The sequence below is a fragment of the Ascaphus truei genome, chromosome 4 (assembly GCF_040206685.1).
Source record: "Ascaphus truei isolate aAscTru1 chromosome 4, aAscTru1.hap1, whole genome shotgun sequence".
Lineage (NCBI taxonomy): Eukaryota > Metazoa > Chordata > Amphibia > Anura > Ascaphidae > Ascaphus > Ascaphus truei.
The window spans coordinates 393,373,470-393,386,766 of record NC_134486.1 but is presented as its reverse complement, the minus strand read 5'-3'; the positions used below and the strand labels follow the sequence as shown (position 1 = coordinate 393,386,766).

The window sequence follows — 13,297 nt, the reverse complement described above, 5'->3', positions numbered from 1 at the left end:
CTGGGAAAGGGACTTCATTATGTCCCCCTATCCATTAAAAACCCTGCGCTCTCCATGGAAAGAAGCAGCTTAAGAGGTCACAGGAACAATAAGATTTCCTACTAAAGTATACAGTAAGGTGTGCCACATATTAACTCTTTCAGTGCTGGCGAGATAGGCTCTCATTGCTTATGGATATACATTAATTTCCATGTTATCACATCATTACATATATCTACTCTCACCATAGTATGTATATATTAATTTATATTCATTAATATTAATTTTATATATTTTTTTATATTATATTAAAATTATATTAATTTTATATTATATATATATAAATTGATATATAAACACACAATATATATATATATAATAATATATTCCATTCTATTTATTAATAATAGGGAGGATGTTGTAGTGTCGAATTGGTTGAATTGAGTAAAATAGAAATAAATAGAAAAGGAACCTTAAATATACAATATAAAAGAAAATAGTTGAGTTGACATTTGCGCATTCCTCAAAATGGATTTTCTACATTATATTGTGGACTTTTCCCCGAATGTATTAAATCCTTAAATGTAATACATTCGTAAATAGAAAATACAAGTACAGTATTGCCGTGTCAAACGCCATTTCTGTCAAATTACCTGGAATAGTAGCGATCATCACACAGCCCATTAAACCTATATTCTTTCAGACAATTTGAAAGAACAAAAAAATAAATACAAAATACCGCTTTACATGTGTGGATTGTGTTAATAATATCATTTCAGAGAGGGCTTTTATTACATTGCATCTTATTTACATTTGCTTTGTATACAGATATTAATAGCAAGCTATTGTATCGGGGTTTTATCATAATATGTTGTCTTTGTGTATCTTATAAAAACGAACCATCATCTGGTTATAGGATTTGCTTAATAAAGTTGACATCTATTGCAAAATATGATTCCTGTTCATTGATGTTTTGTGTTTCTATCTCACTGCAAAGTGGAAAGTTCGGAAACCACCAAACTCTTGTTATGATTTTAAGTAAAAAATAAAATAGAATGCAAAATGTGTGTGTGTGTGTGTGTGTGTGTGTGTGTGTGTGTGTGTGTGTGTGTGTGTGTGTGTGTGTGTGTGTGTGTGTGTGTGTGTGTGTGTGTGTGTGTGTGTGTGTGTGTGTGTGTGTGTGTGTGTAAAAAAACGCTAGATTTCACGGGGAAACCTATTTGTGAATGAAGATTAAAATAGCGAAAATCGGTAACTTCAATTAGCATTGTGTCCAGATGGGGTTTACAAGATGGGATTTCACCGAAGATGTGACAACTGTACTAAAAATACATCCCATGCGCATTCAAATAGTTTTACTTCTTAAACTAAATGCGGTTCTTACATTATTTTAGGACACTGTTACTCAGTCCCATAAAGATTTCAGTGATGGGAGCGTCATTTCTGCACTAACTGGTCGCATAGCTGAACCAGCGATAGGGATTAGGAGGTGCTGCAGTATTTTATTCACACTGTTGAAATGATGAAATAGTACATCGAGGTCCCAATACTATCTGCAATACACTCTTCGGGCTTCCAATAAAATGTGTCTGTCTCCCAACTCAAAGTGTTTCGGGTAGCCAAGGTAAAGCAAAATCTGAATAACAATTACAATTCTGCCTGTATTTCTATTGTCAACTACAAAGATTAATACTCAATAAAATTATTTTTTTCCCCAAAACTACACGGATATTGTTGTGTTGACTAGAGACAAATGTGTACATCTCTCTATCGATCTATCTATCTATCTATCTATCTATCTATCTATCTATCTATCTATCTATCTATCTATCTATCTATCTATCTATTTATCTATCTATCTATCTATCTATCTATCTATCTATCTATCTACTTATATATATATAATTTTTGTTTTAACTGTTCCTTTTTCATTTGAATTCATTGTTTTGACAAAATGCAGCACCGCATTATTAAATAAAATAAATATATAATTTCCCATACCATATCCTCATGTAACATTATTTTTTAGAAGAATGTTAATACTGATTATTCCACATGGGTTAGTATATACTGCGTCCATTCAAAATTAGAAACACCTGGTATGTATTGGTAATAGGAGGGAATATATCCCAAATAACTGTCTTTCTTTTTTTTTATTCACACATTATGTGTAACCGAGACACATGAAGAATGAATCAATAACTGATTTATTTTGTGAAATTCTCAGTAGCAACATTCTCTAAAGTGGTCAAATACTATAGACACGCTCATTTACATTAGTCAGTATCACAATCTTAACGCCTTAGTTACACCGGTTCCGTTATAAGAGCGACACACACACATACACGTTGTCTTTACATGTTACATTTGGACAGAAAGTGAAAATGAGCACAGAACCGGTTTGCAGGGAATGTGTAGGCTGTGACACCGGAAATATTTCAGTAGAAGTAAAACGAATACCAAGAAAGAGAAATATTGGTGGATAGTCTCACAGAGGAACAATGGTGAATATTTTAGAAGGAGGGGCACATAAAACCAAGGAATGAGATGACCAAAGGGGAATTCAAAACCGCCCTGTCAAAAAGAGCAAAGTTGCTGGAATAGCAGCGCACCCCACTCCTTTAACACTTCATTCTTGGAAGACAAGATTCATTTTGTACAGTAATCAGAGCAGACTGGTTGAAACTGGATGGGAAGGAGCAGAGAGAGGACCAGCAGTGGGTGGGTGGTAGACGGATGTTTGGAATCTATACACTAAGTTTTAGAGTCTGGTTGGTGATAAGAAATAACATAAGTGAGATGCGGTTTTGTTCCAATGTCTGTGTTTAACATTGCACTGAAGTGTGCAGCTGACACTTCCAACATTGATGCACAGTAGTTCAACAAGTGAAATCCGTGTCTGCTATGAAGTGAGGCTCTTATATTATGAGTAACACACAGAGACCCCACATATTGGACCAGGGTACTTTGCTATTATGGTGAGTAGCTTGTCTCGCTGCTGCAATGCAAATAAACCAAGCTACACAATGCGATGTATTCACCCCTTGTTATCGTGTATATAGCAACATGTTAACAATATATAGAGATAAAGGCTGACAACAAAAGGCGAAAGGCTATAAACTACTGATTATACATCATTATAGTACATGAATGCTGGGTATGTTCTTCCTATCCAATATCAAGAAAGAGCTGCCTTGCATTAATTGGTAAAGGGTGTGGCTACTCATTTAATTTGTTTTCTTTCAAACAATCTGAAAATGTTCTGCAATGACATCCTTACCTCTTCTTATCACACCACCTTGGCTGTTAAGTACCAATCCACACTGGGCCTCCACTGATCCCTTTCAAAAATAAAATGTACACATTAGTTGTAACAGGTTTATAAAATAGGACATTCAATTCTTTGTGTATGTTATTTCGGATGCAAAGACAAGTTGACTAAAAGCAGAAAATTATATTCATGTTTTTTTTTCATTATTAATAATAATAATAATAACATGTTCTTTTATAGCCTTTACAGAGACATTTTGCAGGCACAGGCCTCATGAAACTTACACTCTGTGTTTTTGGTGCCTGAGGCAAGGGGAGATAAGGTAACATGTCCAAGATCACAAGGAGCCGATTCAGGGAACTAGGTTCCCCTGCTTCAGACTCATTGCTGGTCAGTGTCTTTACTTACTGAGCCACTCCTCCTATAGGAGTGCGTGTGTGTGTGTGTGTGTGTGTGTGTGTGTGTGTGTGTGTGTGTGTGTGTGTGTGTGTGTGTGTGTGTGTGTGTGTGTGTGTGTGTGTTTGTGTGTGTATATATGTATATATATATATATATATATATATATATATATATATATATATATATATATATTTATATATATATACATATATACATACATATACACACACATAATCACTTTTGAGCACATTCACATGTCAGACAGGTTTGCAACCATGCCTTTCACATTATCATCTAGCATACTGTGCTTCCACTGCAGCAAGGGATATGTGTGTGTGTGTGTGTGTGTGTGTGTGTGTGTGTGTGTGTGTGTGTGTGTGTGTGTGTGTGTGTGTGTGTGTGTGTGTGTGTGTGTGTGTGTGTGTGTGTGTGTGTGTGTGTGTGTGTGACAAAATACAGAAAAATAGGCACTTCTCCAAAGAAAAAAAAATGCTAACATAGGGATTTCACGTGTCATTAAAGACTACATATATATGTATGAATGTGTGTGTGTGTATGTATGTATGTATGTATGTATGTATGTATGTATGTATGTATGTATGTATATATATATATATATATATATATATATATATAGTCATATTCCTTTATAAATGTAAATATGGCAATGTTTATTGTGCTTGTAGTGTACATAATTGTTCACATTCAAAATGTTAACACTGAACAGGCCTTGAGAGCTTCCACATAGAAAGCAATCCAACCAATGAGAAGATAATGTAACGGGAGTCTGTGCGAGTCGCGACCTCTTCTCTTTCCCCCAAACAGCCCTTACAGTTCCACATTTTCCTTTCTATCTCCCATTATGAAGCAGGATTGTAAGATCTCTTCAGAAAACATACTTTTGAGTTCTGCCTTAAAGTGATTATCGAGTCAATATAATAAAAACTGGAAGAGCTGCATACATTAAACCGGTGATGGGAAAAGGTGTGACAGGTTTCTTTGTTGGCCATGGCAAATCTTTTTAGGAGACTCAAAGATGCATCTCGCAGCCTCACGACTGTTTGCATCTGTTCAGTTGACTTAATCGCCCTGTAAACTATTGGGGTTTCACTTAACATTCGGTGCAGGGAAAGAATATTTACATTTGTTGCATTTAGAATGAGGCAATATGCTGATTGACTTTAAAAGTACCCCCCCCCCCCCAAAAAAAGAAAAGAAAATAGAATGAAGGAATCATTGTATGAAGTAACAGGGTCACAGGTATTGAAGTTTAATAAAAACCAAAAAATGGAAAATGTGTCCCTGTTATTGTGATATATATATGGCCTTTAACAACACCGACCCCAAGGATTAAATATAAGAAGGGATCCCTGAAAATGAAGGGTTCTAAATATTACGGGCAGGGGAACAGCTGGCAGTTTCCTTCATATGGATTAGTTACTGTTTTTACTAGCTTTTTTGTAAAGTGTAACATGCTGTTTGGTCGGATGACATTGCATAAATGACCAGTTGAATGGCATTAAGTCGAAAATTGGATAAACTACGGTGTTCTTTTGCCTGGGATTTAGCCTTTGTCTCCTCCTTGCAAATGTTCTAATCCCCTCTTTTGAAAGATGCCACGCTTTGTGCCTAGCAATGGAAAACCATTTGTACAGATACGAAAAATCAGCACCAGACGTGGTTAAAAAAAAAAAAAGAAGAAGAAATAAACAGGTTCTGTGGTGAATGGTATTATTTTTTTCTTCGTTGAAAGATCCTGACTGAGAACTGGAATTTATGAAAGAGGCTCTAAGCGAATAAAAAGATTTACAAATGCACAAAGTCACGTTTAATTGACTTTTTATGATGAGTATTTATTTATAGAATGTATAAATTATAGGGATTATAATCATTCTTATCATTCGTTGTTTTGAAATAAATTCGAAAAGATAAGATTATTTTATATACGTATAATTCAAAAAATGCAAGAAATAGATTGGCAATACTCAAGACAGATAAGAAGCAACTAATCTTATTTTTTATCTGTCTCCGACTTGAGTTGCTGTATTTCTATCATCTTCTTGTTTAACTCTCACTTAACTGTCCAAGTGTAAGCAGTAAATATAAAAACAAATGTACATTAAATTTGCAATGTCCCCACTGCAAGATGACTTCATATATTTAACTGTATATATTACTTTATATATGTTTATCAACTCAACAAAAACGTGTACACAGGTTAGTTTTTATGTAACCACATTGATTAAATCTGCTACGTCAATCACAAATAGTATTCTTACTATAAACATTACATCTCATTCCTAATAATATTGATATAGTAGTTTAGCAGAAAGAAGCGCATACCTGTTATATTATTACAGTTAAAATATTATTATATATAATATTTTTTTCTTTGTAGAGCTTTTAGAGCTTAAGGTGTTAAAACGCGGCTCTCTGTTTTGAACCAAGCCCAATAGTATTAAGACCATGCAAGATATGAGAAGTTCCAGATAGAGAAACACTAAAATGATATAGTATTAATTGCTGGAGAGGAGCTGTATGGTTACCTGAAAATCGTCTGCTCCAGAGGCTGAAAGCCCCAAGCTTGATCCAGGCAGGAGTCTTTGATCTGGATGCATCCCATACTGGGATCCATGGCTCATAAGAGATAGGTCATGCCGACGGTAGGCATCTAGGCAGCCAAACTCTCTCCTCTGGTCGTCCAAGCAAGAAGACTTGAGTGCCCGGGTATTGTGAAGGTTAATAAAATCTGTGGGTTCCCCATGATGGATTTGCTGATAATACTGTTGAGAATGATGAAGGGAATTCAAAGAATAGGCATCTGGGTTTACAGCTGGGTGACTGTGCTGGAACTCGTAGTGGAAGGATTGATGGTGGAGAGGTGTATATTGGTGGTTTGTTGAAAAATAAGGGGAAGTAAAGTCGGTACCAGTTGTGGAGTAAGTTAGAGGTGATGTGGAGGAATAGGCGACAGATGAGTTAGCCACAGACTCTAGACATCCAAGTTGCATCAAACGATAGCTGTTTGATCCATCATGACGTATCTGGAAGGAAAGGAGAAAAAAAAAGAGGAAAAAGGTTTGTCATTTAAAATAGCATGTAAGGACAGCAGACATTGTATTCAGGATCCTTTTTATAACTAGTCCCCACTAAAAAGACTAAGGTACTTTAGAGTTGCAGACATTAGCTCCACAATACCCTGCCCTAGTGGTTGTAGTAGAGGCAAAGTAGGCAAGTTCATTACAGCAAATATTATCATTAACAAAATCTGACCACAATCATTCAAAACATTGCATTCAAAATGACCCCCCTCCATCTCTTCATCAAAGAAATCAAACTAGCTGTTAACCTGTATTACAAAAAAACTGTCATCTCTAAAAGCACATACACCCAAACTTCTTCATTCAACCCTCTCTCCAGTTCCCCAACATTATCTGATGGTTTATATGATCAGTTAGTGTGATCCTACGGCTTCCTCCCTTCCATTGTAGGGGATTATTTTTCTTTTCGTTATAACAACTGTTGTATTTAAAGAGTGCCATCACAAGCGACAGATGTCACAACGAATTTCCCTCTTTCTTCTCTGTAAAATTTGAGACGCAGATATTAACACACTGTATAACGGTTATATGGATTAGCGAGAGAGAGAGAGAGAGAAATTAGGTAACCCCAGAAACAGCCCAATATACCTCTGAATCATGGACGAGTCCAGGGAATGAGGTTGACATGTTGACTATTTTTGTTTTGTTTATAAAAAAAAAAGAACAGCTTCTTAATTATGTCAAATGAGAAATCTCATCTAGGTCCGAACTTCTGGTATTCTGCAAATAAATGCTTGTAGGTTCTTGCACAGATAAACCTTCTTTCGCCTACTCTCCTTAAAAACCTGTAGGAAAAAAATTTCCCCTCTGCACAAAAGCAGCTCCCTGGATCAGATTTTGTACTTGCTGGGTAATTCTTTAGCTGATGTCGTAGGTCCCTTGGTAATATAGAAGTTTTGAAAATTAAGCATCAGCACTGAGAAATGGGAGGACAATAGATAGAAGAGCTTCATCCCAGGAGACAAGGAATAAATATTGTATCTTCCCCTAATAAGGAACTGTGGGATCTTTCGATATTTTATCCACTTTTTTCTAATCTCTTATTACTTTATCTTTGCTGGGAAAAAAATCTCTTCAGAGGCCATTTCTTGTGATTTGTATACAGTTATGATGGTGGATATGCAAAATATAAATAACATATATATTATATATATATATTTATATATGTATATATATATAACACATATATACATATATATATATATATATATATATATATATATATATATATATATATATATATATATATATATATATATATATATTAGATGACAATATTCCAAATATATATGTGTATTTGGCAAGTTAAATAATATTTCATTTTACTATATAACCACTCGTTTATAATGTGCTAGATATTTTTTTTCATTCTCTCATGACTGAGGCAAACAAAATAATGTCATTTTTTAATTTAATGTTTACTTAATTTACAAGATTCTTTTTTAAATTTGCTTGTAAAAATTGTTATTGAAACTGCATGTTGCTGCCTTCGTATTACGTTTATTAGGGCGCAAATACTAATATTGTTCTGCACTAATATACAGTATATTTGATTAAATAATCCCAAATGCTAAAAATTAATGTATAATTCGTACACGTAAAAAAAACACTTAAAGCACCATTTAAAACTGGGAGGGGGGAAATAATTCCTGGGAACATATACAGTATTATAGTGCAAAACATAAAAACAGGAATACACGTGGAGTCAGATATCTAAGCGATGTGTATTGTGATAATGGGCAATTTTCGGAACTATAGTTACAGACAGAAAAGATATGATAGTGACACTTCTTTTTTTTAATTGGTATTTAATATGGGTTTGCTTTCAAGTGTTAAAGCACGGAAGGTGTCTTAATAATGAGCCGCAGGCAAACAAAGACAGCGTTTCTTCTTACTGAGCAAGAAAAAGGGTCAGGTTTTGGGAGGTTTTATGCTGTTCTTGCAGTCTTAAGGACCTGTCATTCAGGCCTATTTTCTTCAAACTAATGGACAAAGGCACACGCCTAGAACTCAGCCACTTTGTATGAAATGGAAAAGTGCATTTCACAAGCGTGCACGGGGGTCAACAGCAAGAACTTTCTACATCTTCTACATTTTATTAGCAGGCTCATCAAGCCAGGGTTCTGCACTTTACCTAATCAAATGAAGCAGAGGAAGAGAGGAGGGCAGGGCACAGAGGAGAACGTCAGACTGGATGGGTGGAGAGGATAAAGTGAGTGAAGCTCTAAGTCTTCCAAGAACATATATATTAATAAGAAGACACGAAAATTCAATTTACAAAATGGAATATTGGAATTTGGAAGAAGCAGTAACAGCCCATGGACATGTAATGTATTTTCTCAACATGGGAAAAGAGCACTGCAGTTTTTCACTCGAAATCATAATATTCACCAAGCCAAGACCATGTAATTCTTTAGAAGAGAATATCGATGTTATAACCGCTGGGTTTATTCCTTATGAAGCTATAGCTAATGCACATTTATAACGCTGTGGGATTTAATTTAATGTTTTAGAAACTGCAAATAGTTGCCTTTCATATTAAAATGTATAAACAACGGGATGACTGAATACGATGTAAATGTAAAAAACATACAACTCCGAAAGATGGAAAATGTATATTGTGTCTTGTGTGTGTGCTTGTGTGTATATATATGTGTATATATTTATAATTATTTCTTATATATATTTATATATATATTTCTTTATACAAAATCACAGTCTTTTAAAATATATATTTTTAAATATATCATGCCTGAGAGGAACACTACTAAGTATTGTAAATATGTCAATGTTCTGTTTTATTAATTTTTTTATTAGTAACATTTACAATTTAGCGCTGCTGCAAGAATACATGAAGTACAGTACCTATTTTAGAAGGCACTTACATAATACATTTGGTGAAATGTACTAACTTTGTTAACAGTGCACGAATAATTTTAGTACATAACCAGACATCTTAATTATTGAAAATGCACGTTGCTGTAAAGGTTGAAATACTTCTCTGGGCCATATGTACAGTATATGTTTGTAAGCTTTCTTTTCCATCTGTTATGTTGGGCCGTATTCCTGTTATTGTCAGAAACTAGAATAACCTTAGCCAACTGATGCACTGAGCCAAACCCTAACACACACACACACACACACACACACACACACACACACACACACACACACACACACACACACACACACACACACACACACACACACACACACACACACACACACACACACACACACACACACACACACACACAGTTAGGATAAGGTTTGTTTCGGATTCATTGTAAAACCTTTTTCTAATAATGTGCAATAAACACACATTATTAAATGTATTTACCAGGCCAGACCTAAACAAGACTAGTGTGACGTGGTTTATGAGTACAATGCAACCTGAGCACAACTTTGACTATCCAAAATATGAACAGCATTGTTATGCGTATTACTTGAGATAGGAATGTTAAGAGGTATACATAACAGTGAAATAGTCTCACGTTAAAGTGCAATGGCATGCCATGTCAACTATTTTAAGATACTGTATTTTTTTAATTCATATTGCATTTTACTTCCAACACAGCTTGATATTCACTTTGCTGAATCGTGTGGTGTGTAATGCTGACACGCTGAGCAGGTAAACCAAGAGCAGTTGTACCCTTTTTAAAATACATACTTCATTATACCTGTTACTTATTGCCTTTCAGATACAGTGGCTATTCTTCTCAGTGCGTTAAAGCCAAATAACAATATCAAATGTAACACGATCCAGGTGTTTGTCGACATGATCTCTATTGCACCGTTGATACAGTATGAGCAGGAAAATATTTATCTGTACTATGGCTTTATGCGATCTCATTTAATATTATCACACAGGTATTGTCTGGGCGAAATCATATTAAGATAAATACACTATGCACTGTCTAACTGAGTAATGAACAAATCGTCACGGCCACCCAAGTATTTAAAAAAAAAAAACAAGATATTCTTTGTGAAACTCTAAAAAATAATGACTTTTGTTCTTTATTTTGCCATCTTTTTCTGTCTTTTATAAACTTCTCTTTTCACGCTCTGCAGAAAATATAGCACAGACCAGTGCAAAGACAGGGTAATGACTGTTTGTGGTAAATGGACGGTGTGCACAGATTTCCAGAAGTGGCTGAGTAAAGAGTCATGTAATAGTGAATATACAGTTATGCTGTAACATGTCCTGCTAAACGGCTTCCCTTTAAAGGTTTATTCAGTTAGTATGCCCTGCGTTTGTACCTGATAATGTAGCTCAAAAGACGATTCCTGTTAATATTCTATAAATGCTAAGTCAAAGAAACACTCATACGTTACTAGATAGCATACACGGTGCAACACTGAAGTAAAGATTGACCATAGCAATATTTACAATTCCAGTTATTAATGTGCATTTCCAAATGTACTGTGGCGTGCATTTGTATTCCCTACTGTTCTACCTGTCTCTTCACTTGTTGCCAAAGAGGCTGATAATCAGTGAAGCTTGGATGAATAAATGGTTCACAAAGCAAGCAGAAGGAGAGGAGTAATCCATGAAGGGAGTGTGTATTAGTTCTTACACAAGGTCACTCATCAATTCATTCTTTTCCTCGGATGCTGGGTCACTGTTGCATTTCAAGTTTTCCAAAACTCGTAATAAAAATATGATACCTGCTAAAATAGCTGAAAATGCGCAAAGCAATGCATTACCCTGAATTTGTAAAACAATAAAGGTGCGAAACAAATTATTGTAGGCCTCTTGATGGGTCTAAAGGTATTTGAGAACTGAAGATAATATGGTGAAGTACATTTTGTAATAAGGACGGTATCGCACAATTATGTGTTTAAGTATTTCATAAAAATAGGACTGATTCATAATTAATAGTTAAATAGGGGAGTAATAAATAATGCAGTCGAAGGTTCGCCATTGTCTTAGTCTAAAAGTAATATATTCATTATAGCAGTGCTACTTCCCAGACATAACTGGAATACATCACAACTGTAACATTTCTATCACTATGTTTTGCAAACCAACATAGTATTCAGAAACAGCTGGGGACACTTGGCTTTATTTTCTTCTTCAACGTTTGTGTAACAAGACCTCCTAAATACTGTACATGTGTCTACATTTATGTTGTGAAGTCTGCAGTTAATGAACCATCAGTTATCTTCCTAATAGATGTCCCAATGCGTTTATATGACACAGTCCACAATTAAACAACACTAGAATTCAATGAGTCATTTATTAAAATCCATAAAACCGCGGATTCGATGCCACAACTTCTATACAGGGTTAGGCATTCCGGTTGCTACATTTACTTTTGAAGTACAATTCATGTTAAAGCTGTTAAATGAATCAGAACATACGCTATATTACATGGGCAGTTGATGAGTAACACTCCTCTTTCTCATGGAACAAGAAATGATTGCTGCAGGGTTTGTGCATCTTTCCTTTAAATGCTGAGGAGGGGAATACTGAGAAAGCTGCCTCTCCTTTGCATACGTTGCCCTGGTAGTAATTTGATTATCCAGCCTGATTTGAGAGCCAAGCTGAAAGGAGCTGTTCTTTCAGCACCAACAGCCACGTGTAAGCAGGGCGCCAAATACAAAGAAATATTAATTAAAATAGGCCAATCTGCTCAATCCTACGCCTGCAGGCAAGCTTCAACCGAAACAGCATATGCCTTTCTCCCTTCAATAAATCTTCATTAGGCATTAAAATACTTAAAAGGATTAGTCACTAAATACTTGTACATTTAGTTTAATTCAGTCTAAATTCTATGTCAGAAGGTTGCATGAGAGGAGCAGTTTAATCATATGTTTTGCTAGGTTTTCAGTGTTTATTTATTTTACCACTCACCAGTCTCATGCATTTGCATATTGGATAAACACTGATTAAAACAAATGAAATATTTTCGGTCACGATAATCTACAGTAATTTGTACTTCCATTATTATGTTTGTGTTTCAGAGATAATGGGAAACGATGTACATTTCCAGTGCTGGTACAGTACACTTTATTTTACAATGGAAAGGTTACTTGAGGATATATAAGCATGTAATATTTATTTTTTTAATAGAACCAGAAAGCAAAAAGGAATAGCAGGAGGGAGAGGGACCAAGGAGAGCGAAGAGAACTAAGTAAATATACTGATGTATTTTGTTAAATTAAACGATAATCTGAAGAGCAACAAAATATACCTACATTATCTACTGTGGTACTATCAGGGGAATTCAGTCTATTGCTCATTTACTTTCCCAGTGGATAATGTGATTAATTACTATAAATACATTAGGAATGTATTAATGGTCACCTTCTCGTGCTCACCTAGCTGGTTGAAGAATGTGGTTAGTTGATGCAGAACTTTGGCTTTGCTTCTAGTCTCTGAAAAACTAGTGTGCTGAACTTTTTTTTTTATCAATCAATCAATCAAAAAAAAAAATCCCACTTACAGTAAAGCAATGGAGAATTTGCTTAAATACACTTAGTGCAGCTGTCTTACACTAAAATTGCTCCAGTATTGTAGATGGAAGATACTTAAATATAAATC

General features: G+C 35.0%; 1 protein-coding gene across 2 annotated transcripts in view; it reads right to left on the bottom strand.

Annotated features, from left to right (window-relative positions):
• Positions 1-7,562, bottom strand: part of TFAP2D (transcription factor AP-2 delta) — a 32,463-nt gene extending 24,901 nt beyond the window's left edge. Inside the window, exons 1-3 of one of the 2 annotated variants that reach the window (XM_075594865.1) lie at positions 7,339-7,562; positions 6,196-6,693; positions 3,260-3,320 (exon numbers count right to left, since the gene is read on the bottom strand). In XM_075594865.1, the coding sequence (XP_075450980.1) occupies positions 3,260-3,320; positions 6,196-6,693; positions 7,339-7,377 (598 nt within the window). In that variant the 5' untranslated portion in view covers positions 7,378-7,562. Of the gene's footprint in view, positions 1-3,259; positions 3,321-6,195; positions 6,694-7,037; positions 7,121-7,338 lie in introns of those variants that run through there. The other variant, XM_075594866.1, reaches the window with a different exon arrangement.
• Positions 7,563-13,297: the final 5,735 nt, after the last annotated feature.